Below are 18,767 nucleotides of genomic sequence, written 5' to 3' on the forward strand. Positions count from 1 at the left end.
AACCTACCATGGAATAGTGAGCGGGTTTATGTTCCGGAGATGCGGAAGAAGGATTATAGATCATCGTCAGGTCAGGGCTCGCAATCGGGACATGGGTCTAGTACGCAGCAGGCTACTGAGAAGAAGAACACTGAAGTTACCTCACCAGTCAAATCTCGTAAACCCCGTGTGAGGAAGACTAGCCTGGCTGCGAAGGCACCTACCCCTGGGGTTGGCGGGGGAAAGACCGCGGGTCAGAAGCGGAAACAGGTCTATAAGCCTAAGGCCCAGCTAGCTCTTGCGATCATGAACCACCCTGCCAACCGGGACAATGTTTCTCATGAAGGAGATGGTGGGACTGAATTTTTATCTGGTGGAGCTAAACAAGATGCTCCAAGTGATGACTCAAACAAGAAGCGGAAAACAGTGAGTCTATAGATGTTTCTTCTCGATCGGCGGATCAGGCGGTGGCTGTGGATCAGCCCCACCTTTCGCAATGAGTATGATCGGTTGAAACTATCGAGGCCTAGGGTCGGACTTGACAGTAGGGGAGTTACGTTGGCTCGTCAAATCCTACCGACTCGCGTTCCTTTTTCTGTCGGAAACGAAGATGAAGGACAAGAAAGCCCAGAATTTCATGTGGTCCCTGGGATACACAAACTGCCTGGGCATTAGCAGCGAAGGACAGAGTGGTGGTCTCGTTTTGTTTTGGAGGCAGCCACACACCGTAACACCGCGGGGCAGTAATCCAAACTGTATTGACGTAGTCATCACAGAAGAGAACGGTGTTCAATGGCGAGCCACCCTTGTGTATGGAGAGCCTCGAAGAGAGATGACATGCGGGTCCCAATTAGCAGTAGCGGTCTCAACGTTTCAAATGCGGCTTGAGATCAAAAGAAAAAGAAAGTTGATTGTACATAGAGGATGACATGCGGGACCCATGAGTCAGCAGCTTACCCAACGTTTCCAAGGCGGCAGGGGATCAAAAGAAAAAGGAAATAGCCAAAAATCAGAGGGTAAAAAAAATACAAGAAAATAATCTTTTATAGCACATAGAGGATGACATGCGGGTCCCATGAGCCAGCAGGTTCCTCAACGTTTCAAACGTGGCATGAGATCGAAAGAAAAAGGCAAGTGACCGAATATGAGGAGCCAAAAATAATTCAAGAAAAGAAAGTTTTATAGTACATAGAGGATGACATGCGGGTCCCATGATCCTGCAGGTTCCTCAACGTTTCAAACGTGGCATGAGATTGAAAGAAAAATGCAAGTGACCAAATATCAGGAGCCAAAAATAATTCAAGAAAAGAAACTTGATTGTACATAGAGGATGACATGCGGGTCCCATTTAGCAGCAGCGGTATCACCGTTTGAGAGGCTGCACGGGATCGAAAGAAAAAGGCAAGTGACCAAATATCAGGAGCCAAAAATAATCCAAGAAAAGAAATTTTATTGTACATAGAGGATGACATGCGGGTCCCATTTCGCAGCATCGGTCTCAACGTTTCCAAGGCGGTACATGACCAAAAGAAAAATGAAGTAGCCAGAAATCTGAGGGTGAAAAAAATCCAAGAAGAAAGATTTCAATTGGGCTGCATCTGGACATCTGGGTCTTCGAACTATCCTGCTTGGCCTTTTGACTCGTACAATTTCAGCCCACTCCAAAACAGGAAAGTTCGGAATTTTCTAAAAAAAACAGGAAAGTCCTATGCTTCGCAAAAACAAAAAACAAGTAGATTCAACATATAAGTTTGTTTATGTAAAAATAAAAATTTAATTTATCCGTTTGAAATAGCTCAGAGCGCAATACACTGTTTATTGTCTGCAAAATAATCAAGATATCACATGTTTCTTGTACGGGGAGGCTGGCATCGGGGACCCATGAGCCAGCAGTGTCGTCAACGTTTTAAAGGCGGCAGGGGATGCAAAGAAAAAATAAACCAAAAATCTGTTGGTAAAAAATCCAAGAAAAGAAACATTTTCGTTCTAAGAGGATGACATGCGGGACCCATGAGGCAGCAGCATCCTCAGCGTTTATTGTTCATAGAGGCTGACATGTGGGACCCGTGAGCCAGCAGCGTCGTCAACGTTTTAAAGGCGGCAGGAGATCGAAAGAAAAATAAGCCAAAAATCATTTGGTAAACAAAATCCAAGAAAAGAAACATTTACCGTTCTGAGAGGATGACATGCGGGACCCATGAGGCAGCAGCATCCTCAACGATTACAAGGCGGCAGGGGATCTAAGGAAAAAAAGGAAATATCCAGAAATTAATTAGGGGTTCAAAATAAATCCATCAAAGGAAACTTTTATTGTTCACAGAGGATGACATGTGGGACCGACCTGCCAACAGCGTCCTCATCGTTTCAAAGGGGGCAGGAGATCAAAAGAAAAAGGAAAATAGCCAGAAATTAGGGGTCAAAAAATAACTCCAAGAAAGAAAACTTTTATTGTTCGTAGAGGATGACATGCGGGACCCATGAGCTAGCAGCTTACTCAACGTTTCAAAGGCGGCATGAGATCGAAAGAAAAAGGCAAGTGACATAATATCAGGAGCCAAAGATAATCCAAGAAAAGAAACTTTTTTTACATAGAAGATGACATGCGGGTCCCATTTAGCAGCAGCGGTCTCAACGTTTCAAATGCGGCTTGAGATCAAAAGAAAAAGAAAGTTGATTGTACATAGAGGATGACATGCGAGTCCCATGAGTCAGCAGCTTACTCAACGTTTCTAAGGCGGCAGGGGATCAAAAGAAAAAGGAAATAGCCAAAATTCAGAGGGTGAAAAAAATCCAAGAAAATAAACTTTTATAGCACATAGAGGATGACATGCGGGTCCCATGAGCCACCAGGTTCCTCAACGTTTCAAGGCATGAGAACGAAAGAAAAAGGCAAGTGACCAAAAATCAGGATCCAAAAATAATTCAAGAAAAGAAACTTGATTGTACATAGAGGATGACATGCGGGTCCCATGAGTCAGCAGCTTTCTCAACGTTTCCAAGGCGGCAGGGGATCAAAAGAAAAAGGAAATAGCCAAAAATCAGAGGGTGAAAAAAAATCCAAGAAAATAAACTTTTATAGTACATAGAGGATGACATGCGGGTCTGCTGCGCGTGGTTGACGTATGTCTTTTCCGTTCAACACGCGTCCGTTGGGAACCCCAAGTGGAAGGTGTGAAGCGTACAGCAGTAAGTTTTCCCTCAGTAAGAAACCAAGGTTTATCGAACCAGTAGGAGCCAAGAAGCACGTTGAAGGTTAATGGCGGCGGGATGTAGTGCGGCGCAACACCAGGGATTCCGGCGCCAACGTGGAACCTGCACAACACAAACAAAGTACTTTGCCCCAACGAAACAGTGAGGTTGTCAATCTCACCGGCTTGCTGTAACAAAGGATTAGATGTATATTGTGGATGATGATTGTTTGCAGAAAACAGTAAAACAAGTATTGTAGTAGATTGTATTCGATATAAAAGAATGGACCGGGGTCCACAATTCACTAGTAGTGTCTCTCCCATAAGATAAATATCATGTTGGGTGAACAAATTACAGTTGGGCAATTGACAAATAGAGAGGGCATGACCATGCATATACATGATATGATGAGTATAGTGAGATTTAATTGGGCATTACGACAAAGTACATAGACCGCTATCCAGCATGCATCTATGCCTAAAAAGTCCACCTTCAGGTTATCATCCGAACCCCTTCCAGTATTAAGTTGCAAACAATAGACAATTGCATTAAGTATGGTGCGTAATGTAATCAATAACTACATCCTCGGACATAGCATCAATGTTTTATCCCTAATGGCAACAACACATCCACAACCTTAGAACTTTGTGTCACTGTCCCAGATTTAATGGAGGCATGAACCCACTATCGAGCATAAATACTCCCTCTTGGAGTTAAGAGTAAAAACTTGGCCAGAGCCCCTACTAATAACGGAGAGCATGCAAGATCATAAACAACACATAGATATAAATTGATAATCAACATAACATAGTATTCTCTATCCATCGGATCCCAACAAACACAACATGTAGCATTACAGATAGATGATCTTGATCATGTTAGGCAGCTCACAAGACCCGACAATGAAGCACATAAGGAGAAGACGACCATCTAGCTACTGCTATGGACCCATAGTCCAGGGGTGAACTACTCACTCATCACTCCGGAGGCGACCATGGCGGTGAAGAGTCCTCCGGGAGATGATTCCCCTCTCCGGCAGGGTGCCGGAGGCGATCTCCTGAATCCCCCGAGATGGGATTGGCGGCGGCGGCGTCTCTGGAAGGTTTTCCGTATCGTGGCTCTCGGTACTGGGGGTTTCGCGACGAAGACTATATGTAGGCGGAAGGGCAGGTCAGGGGGCCGCACGGGGGCCCCACACGCTAGGGCCGCGTGGGCCCCCTTGGGCCGCGCCGCCCTAGTGTGGCGGCGCCCCGTGGCCCCACTTCGTCTCCTCTTCGGTCTTCTGGAAGCTTCGTGGCAAAATAGGCCCCTGGTCGTTGATTTCGTCCAATTCCGAGAATATTTCCTTACTAGGATTTCTGAAACCAAAAGCAAAAAACAAAGAATCGGCTCTTCGGCATCTCGTTAATAGGTTAGTGCCGGAAAATGCATAAATATGACATAAAGTATGCATAAAACATGTAGGTATCATCAATAATGTGGCATGGAACATAAGAAATTATTGATACGTATCAGGGTCCCATGAGCCAGCAGGTTCCTCAACGTTTCAAACGTGGCATGAGATCAAAAGAAAAAGGCAAGTGACCAAATATCAGGATCCAAAAATAATTCAAGAAAAGAAACTTGATTGTACATAGAGGATGACATGCGGGTCCCATTTAGCAGCAGCGGTATCACCGTTTAAGAGGCTGCACGGGATCGAAGGAAAAAAGGCAAGTGACCGAATATCAGGAGCCAAAAATAATTCAAGAAAAGAAACTTGATTGTACATAGAGGATGACATGCGGGTCCCATTTAGCAGCAGCGGTATCACCGTTTGAGAGGCTGCACGTGATCGAAAGAAAAAGGCAAGTGACCAAATATCAGGAGCCAAAAATAATTCAATAAAAGAAAGTTTTATAGTACATAGAGGATGACATGCGGGTCCCATTTAGCAGCAGCGGTATCACCGTTTGAGAGGCGGCAGGGGATCGGAAGAAAAAGGCAAGTGACCAAATATCAGGTGCCAAAAAAAATCCAAGAAAAGAAAGTTTTATAGTACATAGAGGATGACATGCGGGTCCCATTTAGCAGCAGCGGTATCACCGTTTGAGAGGCGGCAGGGGATCGAAAGAAAAAGGCAAGTGACCAAATATGAGGTGCCAAACAAACTCCAAGAAAAGAAAGTTGATTGCACATAGAGGATGACATGCGGGTCCCAATTAGCAGCAGCGGTCTCAACGTTTCCAAGGCGGCAAGGGATCAAAAGAAAAAGGAAGTAGCCAGAAATCAGGGGGTCAAAAAAAATCCAAGAATAGAAAGAATTTTGGTTCATAGAGGATGACATGCGGGACCCATGATCCTGCATCGTAAACGGCTCGATCGGAGAGCGTTGAACGAGATGGCGCGATCGAGAAAAAAAACAATGCCAGAGAGGCTGCCATCTGGGCCCTACATCCCTGGGCTGTGCGGATTTGCGTTGACTCGGCCGGCGAACCCGAGAATTCGAGATGCACCACGTCCCGGGCCACCATACGCGACGTTTTGGCCGTTTTCGTCGGGCTAGGTGGCCTCAAAAACGAGAAAAAAATGGTTTGACATGCACAACGGAGAGACCAAAAATTGTCGGCCATGGTGCACCAGCAACCACGGCGCGACTTCAACTTCGTCGGCCATGGCAACTTTTCTTGTAGTGAAAAGAAAAAGAGCACATCCGGAATACAGAAGTTATTATAAGTACGAGAAGGGAGTTACCTCATTCGGTTGGTGGTCAGAATCAAAGGGAGCTTGAGGAGCTAGAGGTGGGATCGAGTCCTTTTGGCTGAATTGAGTTAGACGCCTAACTTCATCTAATAATTCCTTCTTAGATAACTCGGCAACATTTACTCTAGTCTCATCCATGGGCCCGAATATAACCACATTGGGTGGGCTCTAGACATGATTGGTTGGATTCAGCGTCTTAAGAAGATAGCCGCTATTTCGGTACCCATCATAGTGTGACCATCGGATTCTTTGATCCGAAGAACTCTGTCAAACAATCTATCGACTGCAGGCTTTTCTTCGGGTGACAATATATTCTTCCAAGATTTCTTCGCTACAGCTTCGAGAACATCGATATACTTCGGCAGACGCATTTCGGCTACTGATGAGTCTTTGATGTAGAACCACTTTAGCCTCCATCCTTGAACTGACTCTCTCATTGGGAAATTGAAGTAATTTGCTTCTTTGCGAACGACAAACCCAACTCCACCAGTGACGAAGGAACCGCCACTATTGTTATAGCGTTTTACAAAAAAGATCTTCTTTCACAAACCCCAGTGAGGCTCAATGCCCAGAAAGACCTCACAAAGGGTAATGAAAATAGCGAGATGAAGAATCGAATTGGGAGTCATTTGCCATAATTGGATCTCATACACATGAAGAAGACGCCGGAGAAACTCATGGGCAGGGAGAGACAGTCCACGGTACAAGAATGACATGAACATCACAGTAAAACCGGCGGGAGGATTGAGGCGTGAAGCCAAACCTGGAAGAATGAAGTTCCCCTCGTCGGTAGAGATCAGGCCAAGGCTACGAGCTTTCTGCTCGTCACTCTTGGTCGTTGTAGAAGCAGGCCAATCATCGGGCGCAGGCGCTGCGGTGGAAACCTCCGGCACGAGCGCCGCGGTAGAGACTTCCGATGCGCCCCTCTTTTGCGCACCAGATGTGACCTTGGCATTGACGCCACTGGATGCGGCAGCGGCGATGATCATAGGGTTCTTCTTCTTCACCTTCTCCGAGAGTGCTTGGTAATCGAAAGAAAGTCAAGGAATGGCGGCGGCACGGTAGCTTTGAGGAAGAAGGGCACACGAGGAAGGAAGACTGTGAAAGGGGGAGAGTGGAAAAATAAGTTTCCTCCTTCTTGTTCATAAAACAAAGGTTATCAAAGGAAATCCGCGGTTAGGTCACCGCGTGTCATTACATCTATCATAAAAAAGGATACGTTTTCCATCACGAGCGAAAATCGAGGAGGCGCCTCGGTCAATGCGCAAGGACTAGTCACTTTCTAACTGACCGCGCAGAAGTATGGTGGGCCCTCAGGTCACGTCCTGTCAATCGAACCGCCACAGTAGTGACGTCATTGATGATGTCACAGAAAGTGTCGACTCGTCATGAAGCACCCGAATAAAATTAAAAAGTCGAGTTGCTTGACTTGAGTCTACGCACGGTTGCAAACATCCGTCCCTAGACTCGGGGGCTACTCCCATCGGGAGCGCTGGACGCGCACCCGATGAAAGGCTAAGGACTCGAAGATTTCAAATTATTTCCAGAATCATGCCTGGGGACTTGATTCTGAGTAGAGTAACGTTGTTTTGCCATTGGCAGTTAACCAGTATTGATTTATCGAGTAAAACCGGGCACGTTACTCAGAATCCTTTACGTACTATCAACAGGCATAGCCTAATTCGAAGATATTGAAAACCCGATATACAAAAGTTATCGGATGACCACGACAGTTTACAGAAAATATCGGCAGCGTAAGAAGCATTCGAGTAGTACAACTTGAGTCTATGCGCGGTTGCAAGCACCCGTCCATAGAATCGGGGGCTACTCCCATTAGGAGCGCTGAACGCACACCCGTAAAAAAGATGTTTATGTTTTAAAGAACTCAAGATCTTCCGGCAATTGTGAATGTTCGACAGAAGACAATTTTAGTCCCTGCCCGAAGCTTCTTCGGCCAGTTACTCGGGGGGCTACTGATGTGGGCATTACCCTTCGGGTAACTAGTATTATGCTACCTCGTACGGCCCAGCCAGGGGCCCATGAAGATTATTCACCGACCAAGGTGGGCTGATATGTCGGTTCTAAAGAAGGACTCTTGAAGAACAAGGCAAGAAGACGAAAAAAACAAGGAAAGTTTAGAAATAGAATTCTTTGTAACTTATCGATAACTACCGTAAGTCTTGCGCTAGGTCATACGAAATCTTAGCTTCTCGACGAGTTCATAGTCGAAGCCTTCGGCTACCCCATTGTAACCCGATATTCTTGATAATTAAGATCAAACAAGCAGGAAGTAAGGGTTACCTCATCGAGGGCCCCAAACCTCGGTAAATCTCTCTCCTTGTTTGTTTGATATCCGATATCTCGTGTTAGCCTGCAGGATTCTGTCAACCCTAAGCCTGAAAAGATGGACATTACCGAGAAGTACCCTCGATATCTAGTATAATGGAATGACATTGTTGCTCATATCGATCTTCCAAAAGATATACTTTTTTTTTGAAACACAAGATTAAATATGTACATACTTGTCTCTATGAACACATGCATGCACACCCTAGCACAACCAGCACATCCGCGAGACTTAGTCTGAGAAGCTGAGCTAGCCCCGGCTATCACTAGAAAAATATTGCGTCTTTTTTTTTTGACAATCAATACCACATATATTCATAATAACAAATAGTACATGGTAGAGATACACGAGCTGTCTCCAGCAATTACAAAATAAAATCTAAAAGATACTAGCAAATCTTCGAGGTCTTCAAACTCTTTCTTCTTCCAAGACATAATCTTGTACTTTCCTGAAGGCAGCCAAAGATAGATAACAAACCATAGACCTGTAAATACCAACGAAGGTTCTCCCATAATTTTAATTTGAGCCGCAATGCCAAGGCTGCGTGCACGCGCGCAACCATTAAAGTAGTCAATCAACGTCGGCAAGAGTACCAACACCAGTATGTCAGGGAATAAAAACCGATCTGCCTTGTCGACGTTGATGGAGAGCCAAGAGTACGAATCACCATTGTCGAGGACGTAGCAATCGGGACAAAAACTGCGAGGATAATCCTCCTCGCGGCAACCATGAGAAAAGATCCAAGATCGATCTGGCGAAGCAAGATCTGAACACCCATACCTAGATAATTGTAATCTTTCAACACCACCATTGACGTCGGGAAGAAGATCTCGTCGTCGAACGAAAGGCCGAATATCACTTATTGCAGACGATGCCATCTCCATTGCGGGGAAACCAACAAGAAAACAGCGACCAAAACCATAGACTAATGAAAAGACTACTTTTATTGAAACCTCCACGCATAGATCGGGTTCCCCGCTCCTCCCGACGCCGGCGAAGCCGACCGGAGGAGGGGGAACCGATCTATGGAGGAGGCCGAAGTGGAGGCGGCTAGGGTTTTTTCTTTGGAGGCGGGCGGCTGAGAGGGCTTTGGTAAAATATTGCGTCTTTAAAACACATCAAAATGTTAAATTTGGGGTTTGATGCTTGGTGAATTGCGTATAGCATTGTCATTCTATAACCATCCAACTTGTGGTTCGTTCTCAAAAAAGAAAGATGTATTGTGCATGTATACACACCAATTGGTTACACCTCACAACCAGATTAAAAGGAAGAGTAAAGTCTATTTTAAACCTTGAATTTATAGTGGTAGTCGGAATCCAACCTTGAACTCACAATCCTGGAAGTTGGCACCCTGTACTTACCAATCCCGGTCAATCTCTACCTTAGATTTGTTTGTCACGCCAGGAAATGCACATCCCGACTAGGATCACTCACGTCTCTCACTGACTACACGGCCCCACATGTCATAACCATCTTCTTCCTCGGTCCTCACACAGACAAACACAATCTCTCCCTGCCCTCTCTCTCCTCTAGATCATTCCCTCTACAGACCAATCAATCTCAACATGTCGTGCAGATGGTGAACAATGGAGAGATTTTCTTTTGCACGGAGATCAATTTAGAGATTAATTGTACAAGTAAACGAATAGATGAAGGGAATTACAAATCAGAACTAGTCCAGGCGTGGATGGATCTTGGACATCCGGCCCCGTACATGTAGAGACCTGCGAACACTACCGGCTCAGCACGGTGTTCACCAGAGCTGGAGCAGTGCGAGCAGAGCAGTTCCGATGAGCTCGTCGTCACTGGACGAGCAAAAGAGAGAGATGGATGATGGGCTGGCCATGGTTTTCTTGGAGGAGGCCGAAGCAAAGCTGTACGGCAGGGCTGAGGACGAGGCGCGCCGCCCCTGGTCGTGGTGCTCGTTACCCACCGAGTAGAGGGCCGACCTGAGCTCCGGATGGAGGCGGAAACCATGTCGACGGGGGTGGGGATGAGGTGCAGCGTCCTGCACAATGAGAAGGACGGTTCGGGGAAGAAAGCTACGGGAAGAAGGAGAAAAAAAGAGGAAAATAATTGGGAACACAGAGATCCCAAAAAGGGTGGGATATGAAGGGTGGACCCACACAGTCAGCGAGAGTAGATATTTATCCCGACCGGGATTGTCATTTTCTCGGTGCAGCAAACAATATAATACTAAGCAAGGTTAGTATCGACCGGGATTAGTAAGTACAGGGTGCTAATTTCAGGGATTGTGAGTTCAAGGTTGGATTTGGACTGCCACTATAAATTCAAGGTTTAAAATAGACTTTACTCTAAAAGGAAACAACTATTGAAGAAAAAAATAACCAATCTACACCGCAACACCGGCCGTGCGTGCGGCGGCCGGCGGTGGCGCCGACTCATCAATCGGAGCCCTGCAGAGCGGGCAGGTGCGGTTCCTGCGCAGCCAAGCCGCGAAGCACCCTCTGTGGAACCTGTGGCCGCACGCCGTCAAGACGCTGCGCCCGTCGCCGCCGGCCTCGTACGGCTCCATGCAGATCACGCACGAGTTCGTGTCGTCCGCATCGTCAGAGCCGCCGTGATCAGCAGCTGGTGGCTGCCGCTGCGCCTGCGCGGCGCCACCAGGACCAGGCACTTGCTCCCAGTCGTCCGGGATCGGCTCGTCCACGTGATGCTGGTTGCGGACCGCCACCGCGGCCAGTCTCATCGCCTCCGCGGTCTCCCTGACGAACGCCGTGGTGGCCGCAACGTTGTCGCAGGCGGCTATGACCGTGACGCATGCTCGTACGATCCAGCCCATCAGACCATCCATGTCCGCCACGGCGGACAGGATGTTTCTCGGCCCCGGTGATGCCGGCGGCGATCCCTCGACGAGCGCGCGCTCGTGTACCCGTAGACGGAATCGGCTGGGCTTCGAAACTTTTGGCTGTCAACTGTTTCCTAGGTTAACTGGTAAAGTTCTTGTCTTGACTTAGGTTATGTGTGGGAATTAACCGTCCCGGTTTATTCTTCAAGAGTCGGAGCTGGACTAGATCGCTGCAATAGGGTGCCACGTCAGGTCTCTTGAGTCCTGAATCCTGACTCCACGTTTCCTGCGCCACAATGCAAGCTGTGTTGATACGTATAGACTTTTTAGATTGGCAACAAAATTCTTTTTTCGGCAGGGGAGATTGTCTACAAGATTATTAGACCTTCAATTTCTTAGCATAGAAGTTCTTTCGGTGTTTATGAACTAGCAATTTTACACATACTGAAATTCAATTTGGCTCCCAGGAGCTTACGCACCCTCTACCAAAAAATTATATTTCGAAATATCAAACTTTTTTAACGAAATACTCTACATATACATCTCCATAATATATGTATGTTTCGTCAAGTTTTCGTGATCGAGGAACAAATATTTTCTATGGTCTATTTAAAAAAGAGAAAATTTATCTTCTGAAAAATCTTATTGTAGCATTGAATTTTGTCTTTTTTACACACGACAAGTCATTTTTTTATGAAACGACTTTGTGAATATGTGTACGCGCAAATTTTTCATTTTATTTTTTTTTAAATTCAAAATATGTGTAACATGCATTTCAAAATAGAGGAATCATATGATCCCACGTGCTAAAAGAGAACTCTCGTACACATATACTTTTCCAAAAAAATTCATGTGGTCCTTGTTTGGCCAGGTGCGACATTTGGAGTTGATAAGAATATTTCTTAATTGAACAAATCGTGCAATGCACATGTATGATTTGGATCTTCACTCTTGTACATGCAATGCACGCTGTTCACCAATGCACAAAAAACATAAGTGTGTCAACAAGAATTGTAATATATCTAATTTTCACATAAATTTGTAAAAGACCCCACAAATAGCAGTTTATGAGGTAGTAATAGATCTACCTATCAATATACAATTATTCATAAAACAAGTGCAAATCAAAAGATTATTTGCCTACTAACCTGACACAAAATTTGTAGTGTATGACATCAAAAACATACCCTAGAGGCTTGAGCCACACCCCTCTATGCAAAAGATCTCTTCACACATGTAAACCCCCACAACCATCCATACTTTCATGATATGAACCTTATGCAGACATGCATATACAGAGTCAACCAACCTCCTCGTTATTTACCGCCTGAGTCTGCCACACTGAGAATCTTAATCAGGATGAACTAAGTCCAACAGGCATGGAGTGTTGTCCCGAGCGAGGGAGCGTGCACATTGTTGTTCTAAAGGGGGTGATGGAAACAATCCTTTAAATTTTGGTTGGGCATAATTTTGCATTCATGACATGAAATCGAAACGGGCTGTTGGAGTTTCGCAGGAATTTAGAGCATGTACAAGACTTCTCTTGGCCTGCCACCTTATCTAAAGAAGCCTATAACTATAACGTGTATAATGAATTATCTCTTATTGTTATTCTTTACATTTTAATTGAAAATGTGGTTTTCCCGAGCCTCTGCCTCAATCGATGCACAAAGCTTGTTTTATTACAAAGTCATAAGTTTCAACAGTTACATCTCATGGATCACATAGAGTAGAAAATTTATGTTGGTAAAGGGCAATCATATGTGAAACAATGGAGCAAATAATCTTCTCATATTTTCCTAAGAGAATATTTCCTTAGCTAATGAAAGGTAATTAACATTCTGTTTCTCTATTCTCTTTTCTTCAACTTAGCAAATATTATACGTGGCAGCTCTAAGGGAATGCTGATGTCAATCCATTCTATATGGCGTTAGAAACATCTATCTAAACCCCCTTGATCTATCTAATTAAACCCCCTTGATCTATAACCTTAATAATTACAACATGTTCCTGGCGTAATCTGAGATTCTTAGCTGCATGAAAAATTGAAGGGAACAATAAAGCGAGGATATACATCTAGGCCTCTTTCTTAGCTAGCTACACCATGTTCTCGGCGGCGTTACCCTTCCGCGGCACGGCGTCGGCCCCTATCGTGGCCCTGCAGAGCGGGCAGGTGGTGCGCGTGGTGTGCAGCCAGGTCGCGACGCAGCCCCGGTGGAAGACGTGGCCGCACGCCGGCAGGACGCTGCACCGCTCGCCGGCCTCGTACTGCGCCATGCAGATCACGCACGAGCTCTGGCTCCGGCGCAGCTCCTTGTCCTCCTCCTCCGCCGCCGCCGACGCAGCGCCGCCGTCTCGGTCGGGTATCTGCCTGTACGCGACATCCGGTATGCTCTTCAGCAGCCTCTCGACGGAGAGCAGCTGGCAGCGCTTGCGCACGTAACGGACCAGCTCCGCGATCACGACGACGAGCACCAGGGCGGCGCTGAGCGCCAGCAGGACGAGGAGGGCCATCAGAAACCCCCATAGGAACCAGTCCAGCACGTCGTCCGCGTCCATGATGACGACGGCGGTGATCGATCCTCTCGACGCGGTGACTTTCTGAACCTTTTTTAGGTTCCTTCCTCGAAGGGTTTACGATCGGCGATACGGGGTGAGATACGTAATGCAGTTGATCGAATTAGGTAAGGCGTGTTACGTGTAGCTAGATAGCGGGACGGGACGTACGGAGATGCCTGTTCTCGAGTTTGACATGGATTCGACACCGCAATTTCGATCTGACTCGGGTATATACCTACGTTCCCAACGCAATCTCCGCACGTGCAGGTTAGCTAGCTGACATTATCTCAATCTAATTAAACCGAACTTTAATCTGATCCGTAACAACCTAGCTAATCGGAATCTGTTTCAAAAGAGTAGCACGTCTCTTCTTTCCCGACACGGAATTCGTGTTTGCCCACGATCGATTAGTAGGACACCATCGAATACTCACGTTCCTTCCTTCAAAGCTTCTTCCCTCGTCGAAGCTCGGTCGCAGGATTCGCTTAATTGCTCTCGCCGGTGTAAGAGCTAATAATTAACCTATGGACGATGGTTGGGAGTTCCTCATATGGGTTCTCGCGACCTTCCTTTTCAGTATCCTCGTACTGGCCATCATGGACTGCATCGAGAGGCGACAAAGACGACTGGAGGATGAAGCCGCGATCGGGGCTGCGGTGGCGACGGAGATGGCCCGGGCGGACGGCGCTGCGGCGATAGTGCGCGAGATACTGGACTACGTGTCGTTGCCACGGCAGCACCAGCCGGGCGGCGCTGCTGCTGCTGCCGCGGGCGACGGGTCGAGGACGGCAACAGAAAGGCCGGAGTGCGTGTTTTGCCTTGGGGAGCTGGAGGATGAAGAGAACGCCGAGGAGTGGATTGTCCTCAAGACGTGCAGGCACGAGTTTCACCGGAAGTGCATGGCCAAGTGGATCCTGCAGAAGAAGAGCAGCTGCCCCACATGCAGAGCACTGGTGTGGCCAGACGTATTGCCGGAAACGCCGCCTCTTGCTGATATGGTCTAGAGTCTAGGCTCACTCTAGAGATGTATTTTCACTTAACTTACATTTTAGTCATGTATAGTTAGTGTAAATTGTTTCCTAAAAGGATGATTGTGAAATATAATTCGTATGCATGTAGTTTCTTTTTGCGGGTAAAAGAGCATTATGTTAATCAATAGGGATTGCAATGAGGTCATGGACTTGCTCCCCAATTACATTGCTAAAAGAAAAGCTCCCCAATTAAACATTCAGGTTACGCGACATGCCATGCCATTGTTTGCTCCTCTGTCTTTGTGAGATTCACAAGACAGTGACTCACCCTACTTTAAGATCGATCCACTTTTACGGAGGATAGTTGCTGACTACCATTAACTAAACAATCCAATTTGTGAAATAATTCGTTTTTTTTTTTTTTGAGAATCACAGCACTTTATATTGATCAAAGCAAATCGTTACAAATAGTTCCCCGGATGCATTCCGGGATCGAATTCCTAACAATGGAAGAAACAAACTGCTCCGCGGAGCGGGCTAAAGTATGTGCTGCAACATTAAACTCACGGAAAAAATGAGTAAAAGAAACATCTGCAAAACTGGACGCCAGGATTTTGATGTCCTGTACGACCACACCAACCAGACTCAGGTCCTTTACTGAAGAATTCAAACGCTGAATCACCGAGAGACAGTCCGAGGCCACCATCAATTTGTCAAAGCCCTCCTCGCCAGCTAGGGAGATCGCGCGGCGCATTGCCATCGCTTCAGCCATTTCCGGTGTTGTAACCTCCTTCAGAAGCTCGCTGCAGGACAACAAGCAATCACCCTTGTGGTTTCGATTACAACACCAACTCCCATCTGACGAGAAGCATGAAAGAGAGCAACATCAACAGTCACATAGACCGTACCTTCTGGCGGCGGAGACCATCTAGAAGCAGAGGGTCTGGTCTCACGTCTATTTGAAGGGTTCGGTTTAAATAAGTGCTCTTCAATCATCTCGACATACTCCTTGCATTGCTCGGCAATAGTTTGCGGTGGCTTCAGAGGTTCACCATTGCGAGCACCGTTCCGAGCCAGCCAAATGTGCCAAATAGTTACAGTAAGCACCGTACACTCCTTCTCTGTTGATCCGGCCAGGAAGTCAAAAACCCATGATTTAGGGCTCGTAAAAAGCTTCCGACGTAGGTGAAGGCCAACAACCTTTTTCATCTCACGCCAGACCTCTCTAGCATACGGACAGAAAAGAAATGTGTGTGCAGCAGTCTCCTCTTGGGCACAGAAAACACACTCCATCGAGGTGGGAATATGTCTTCTGTGGAGCTGAACTCCAGATGGAAGACAGTCGTGGACAAAGCGCCAAAGGTTAATCTTCATCTTGCCTGGTGCCTTGATTGCCCAAAGTCGTTTCCAAAGTAGACTTTCATCCTGCAAAGTCGAGTGTGCTCCACCGCCAAGCTTGCTTCTCGAGTGAAATAATTCGTTATTCGTATATATGTAGTTGCAGCAACAGGTTTGTCAGAAAGTCAACATGTATGTAACTCAACGATTGTTGAAGAAATAAATCAATAGGTTACGATGAATGTGGCTACACGATGCGGTGATGATGCTCGAACATGAGTATCACAGCCACATACGCTGACTATAATACAGGGGTTGCAAAATACTTGAATTAATCATTGAACCTGCAATTAATCCAGAAATAAACTAGAACTGTGTAGTGAATAATACATATGCAGAACATTGAAGATGTAATCACCGTCTCATAAATTGAGTTTTGTATTCTACTTGAACAGATTACTTGTGACAGAAATTCAATTCGGCTCCCGGGTGATATGCTCCCTCAACCAAAAACTTATATTTTGAAATGCTGAATAATGACGAAAAATTCTACATGTACATCTTCATATCTATATGTGCATTCATCAAGTTTCGTGGGAAACCAATATTTTTTGTAGTCTATGTAAAAAGGAGAAATTTTATCTTCTGAAAAGCCTTATTTTTAGCATTAAATTTTGTTTATTTTCCAGACACCATACGAGAAGTCGATTTTTCATAAAATAATTTTGTAGCACGTGAAGATGTACGTACAATTTTTTTCTTCCATATTTTAATTTTTTTTTCGAAATGTGTGTAACATGCATTTTAAAATAAAGGGAGCATATGCTCCCATGTGCTAAAACATCACTAACTTGTGAACCCTATATATAATAAGCCACTACCACTAAAGTTAAAGGGATAAATTAGCCTAGAATGGGTATCGAAAGATCCTAGCCATCTACATAGAATCAAATTTTGCCGGGGGGGGGGGGGGAGCAACTTGGGCCAAAGTTGGAATCACCTCACCTTCTAGCAAACGAAGATGTGATCCAAGCAGTAGCATGCATGTCAACAAATCCTGAATCAAATAGAACTACCTAGAGCGAGGGCATGGCTTTGGAGCCGGGGCAAGAAAAAAAATTGATCGACACTTGAATGTCGCCATTGTGCCCTTGTCGTCAGATGGAGCAAGTAACAAAGATGTATGAAACCCGGTTTCATCTTCAGCATTGCATCCTACCAGCGACGCATCTGACACCCATCACTGGTGCACATTACCGGTGGTTGCATACTGGTGACATTCACCTCTACCGTCAGCAGTCCGGAAAACACGCCTGCTACTGGTAGTTTCAGTACATAAACATAGTATAGATTATTATTGTTTACATTATATTCTGCATGCTAGGTTTTATTTCTGTTTTCACCATTTCTCTGTTTTGCTGAAAGTAATTATACGGGATGTCACCAGATTCTGTGATTGAATTTTAAAATTTCTTAAATTGGTGACTTTAGAGGTGAATTAGATCACTCACGGAGGATCTCCTTATTTGTAATATTGATGATTTTTGTGATGGACTATGGGTATAACACTAACTCGATAGTGCATACATCAATGACTTCATCATATGAATGCAAGAAAACGTAATGAGGGTTTTTAAGAGTTCAGAGGAGATAGCAACAAATTTGTCGGTTTTCAGAAATTTCTCTCACATAAAGAGCATACTTCTATATTGTGCTATCTTGAGTGGCCCTTGTTAGTTTTTGGGGTCGTGGATTTTTCTTATCTTTGTTAGCTAACATATTATGGTAAGAAATTTCAACACAATACGCATTATTATAGATGAACTATTATTATCTTTTTTCGGATAAGAAACTCCAAGCCTTCATATGACAAAGCACCGGATTGCTCTTCATGTACAGTTGCAAGGTAATATCTTTTGTGCTGAGAAATGAAGACAAGTTGATAAAAGAGAAGCATAGATTTAATTGTTGGAGTTTTCAAGTCATAGATTTTGATTGATGAATAAATCGTGATGTGCATTTCCAGTATTAAAGCTCCATCAAGTACTTATTGTGATGTGCATTTTTTTAATTGTGACCTTCATAGTTTTGATTTACTTGCCCTGTAATTATTGTGGTCAATCGGTCGTATTGTTTCCCCATTTCATGACGATGTTTAAAATTTGTAAGAAAATATGAATAATTGTCCATATTTTATCATATGTTAATACATTTCCAAGTTTCTCATTTAAATTGTATCATTTGTTCTTTTAAAATGGATGGGTGAGGCAATGGGCGCTACTATGGTCTAGCTTATTACGAAGGAGCTGTTGCCGCACTCCATCCTCATCCATAAGTTTAAAAATTCATTTTCTGAGTAAAATCTTGCTTTTTAACTCTAAAACCCCCACGCATAACTCTTCTTGGTCATTGGTTCTGCAAATAATATTCCACTTAGTCATATATATATATTTGTTCTTTATGACCATCACTTTGCCCAAAAAAAAGAGATCTAAAACTATCTGAGTCTCATTGGTACACCTTTTGGTATTTCAAGAAAAGAGAGCATGCATATTGAAAATCTCATCAGGAAATAACTAATAAGGACTAAATGATTCCCATAAGATAGCATCTGTCCGATCCTACAAATCAATTTTCTCAAAGCGATCCTAAATGGGTTTCTACTCACCATCTTTTTAATTTATAAGAATTTATCGGGGTTAGCAATTATCTAAATGGAAAAGATCTTATGTCACACCAAATAGAATTTTGTATTCTTCTTCTACTTCTTTTGCATTGCCAAAGAAGAAAATATCACTCTTGTAAAAAATAATTTTGAGGTTCAACAATT

At 44.8% G+C, this 18,767-nt stretch overlaps 1 protein-coding gene across 1 annotated transcript; it reads right to left on the reverse strand.

The window, feature by feature from the left end:
- Positions 1 to 13,166: 13,166 nt before the first annotated feature.
- On the reverse strand, positions 13,167 to 13,628 carry LOC127304838 (RING-H2 finger protein ATL16-like). The gene has a single exon (XM_051335412.1). It carries the CDS (start codon positions 13,626 to 13,628, stop codon positions 13,167 to 13,169), a length of 462 nt encoding a protein of 153 aa, XP_051191372.1.
- Between the last annotated feature and the right edge of the window lie 5,139 nt (positions 13,629 to 18,767).

This window comes from Lolium perenne, chromosome 5 (assembly GCF_019359855.2).
Source record: "Lolium perenne isolate Kyuss_39 chromosome 5, Kyuss_2.0, whole genome shotgun sequence".
Lineage (NCBI taxonomy): Eukaryota > Viridiplantae > Streptophyta > Magnoliopsida > Poales > Poaceae > Lolium > Lolium perenne.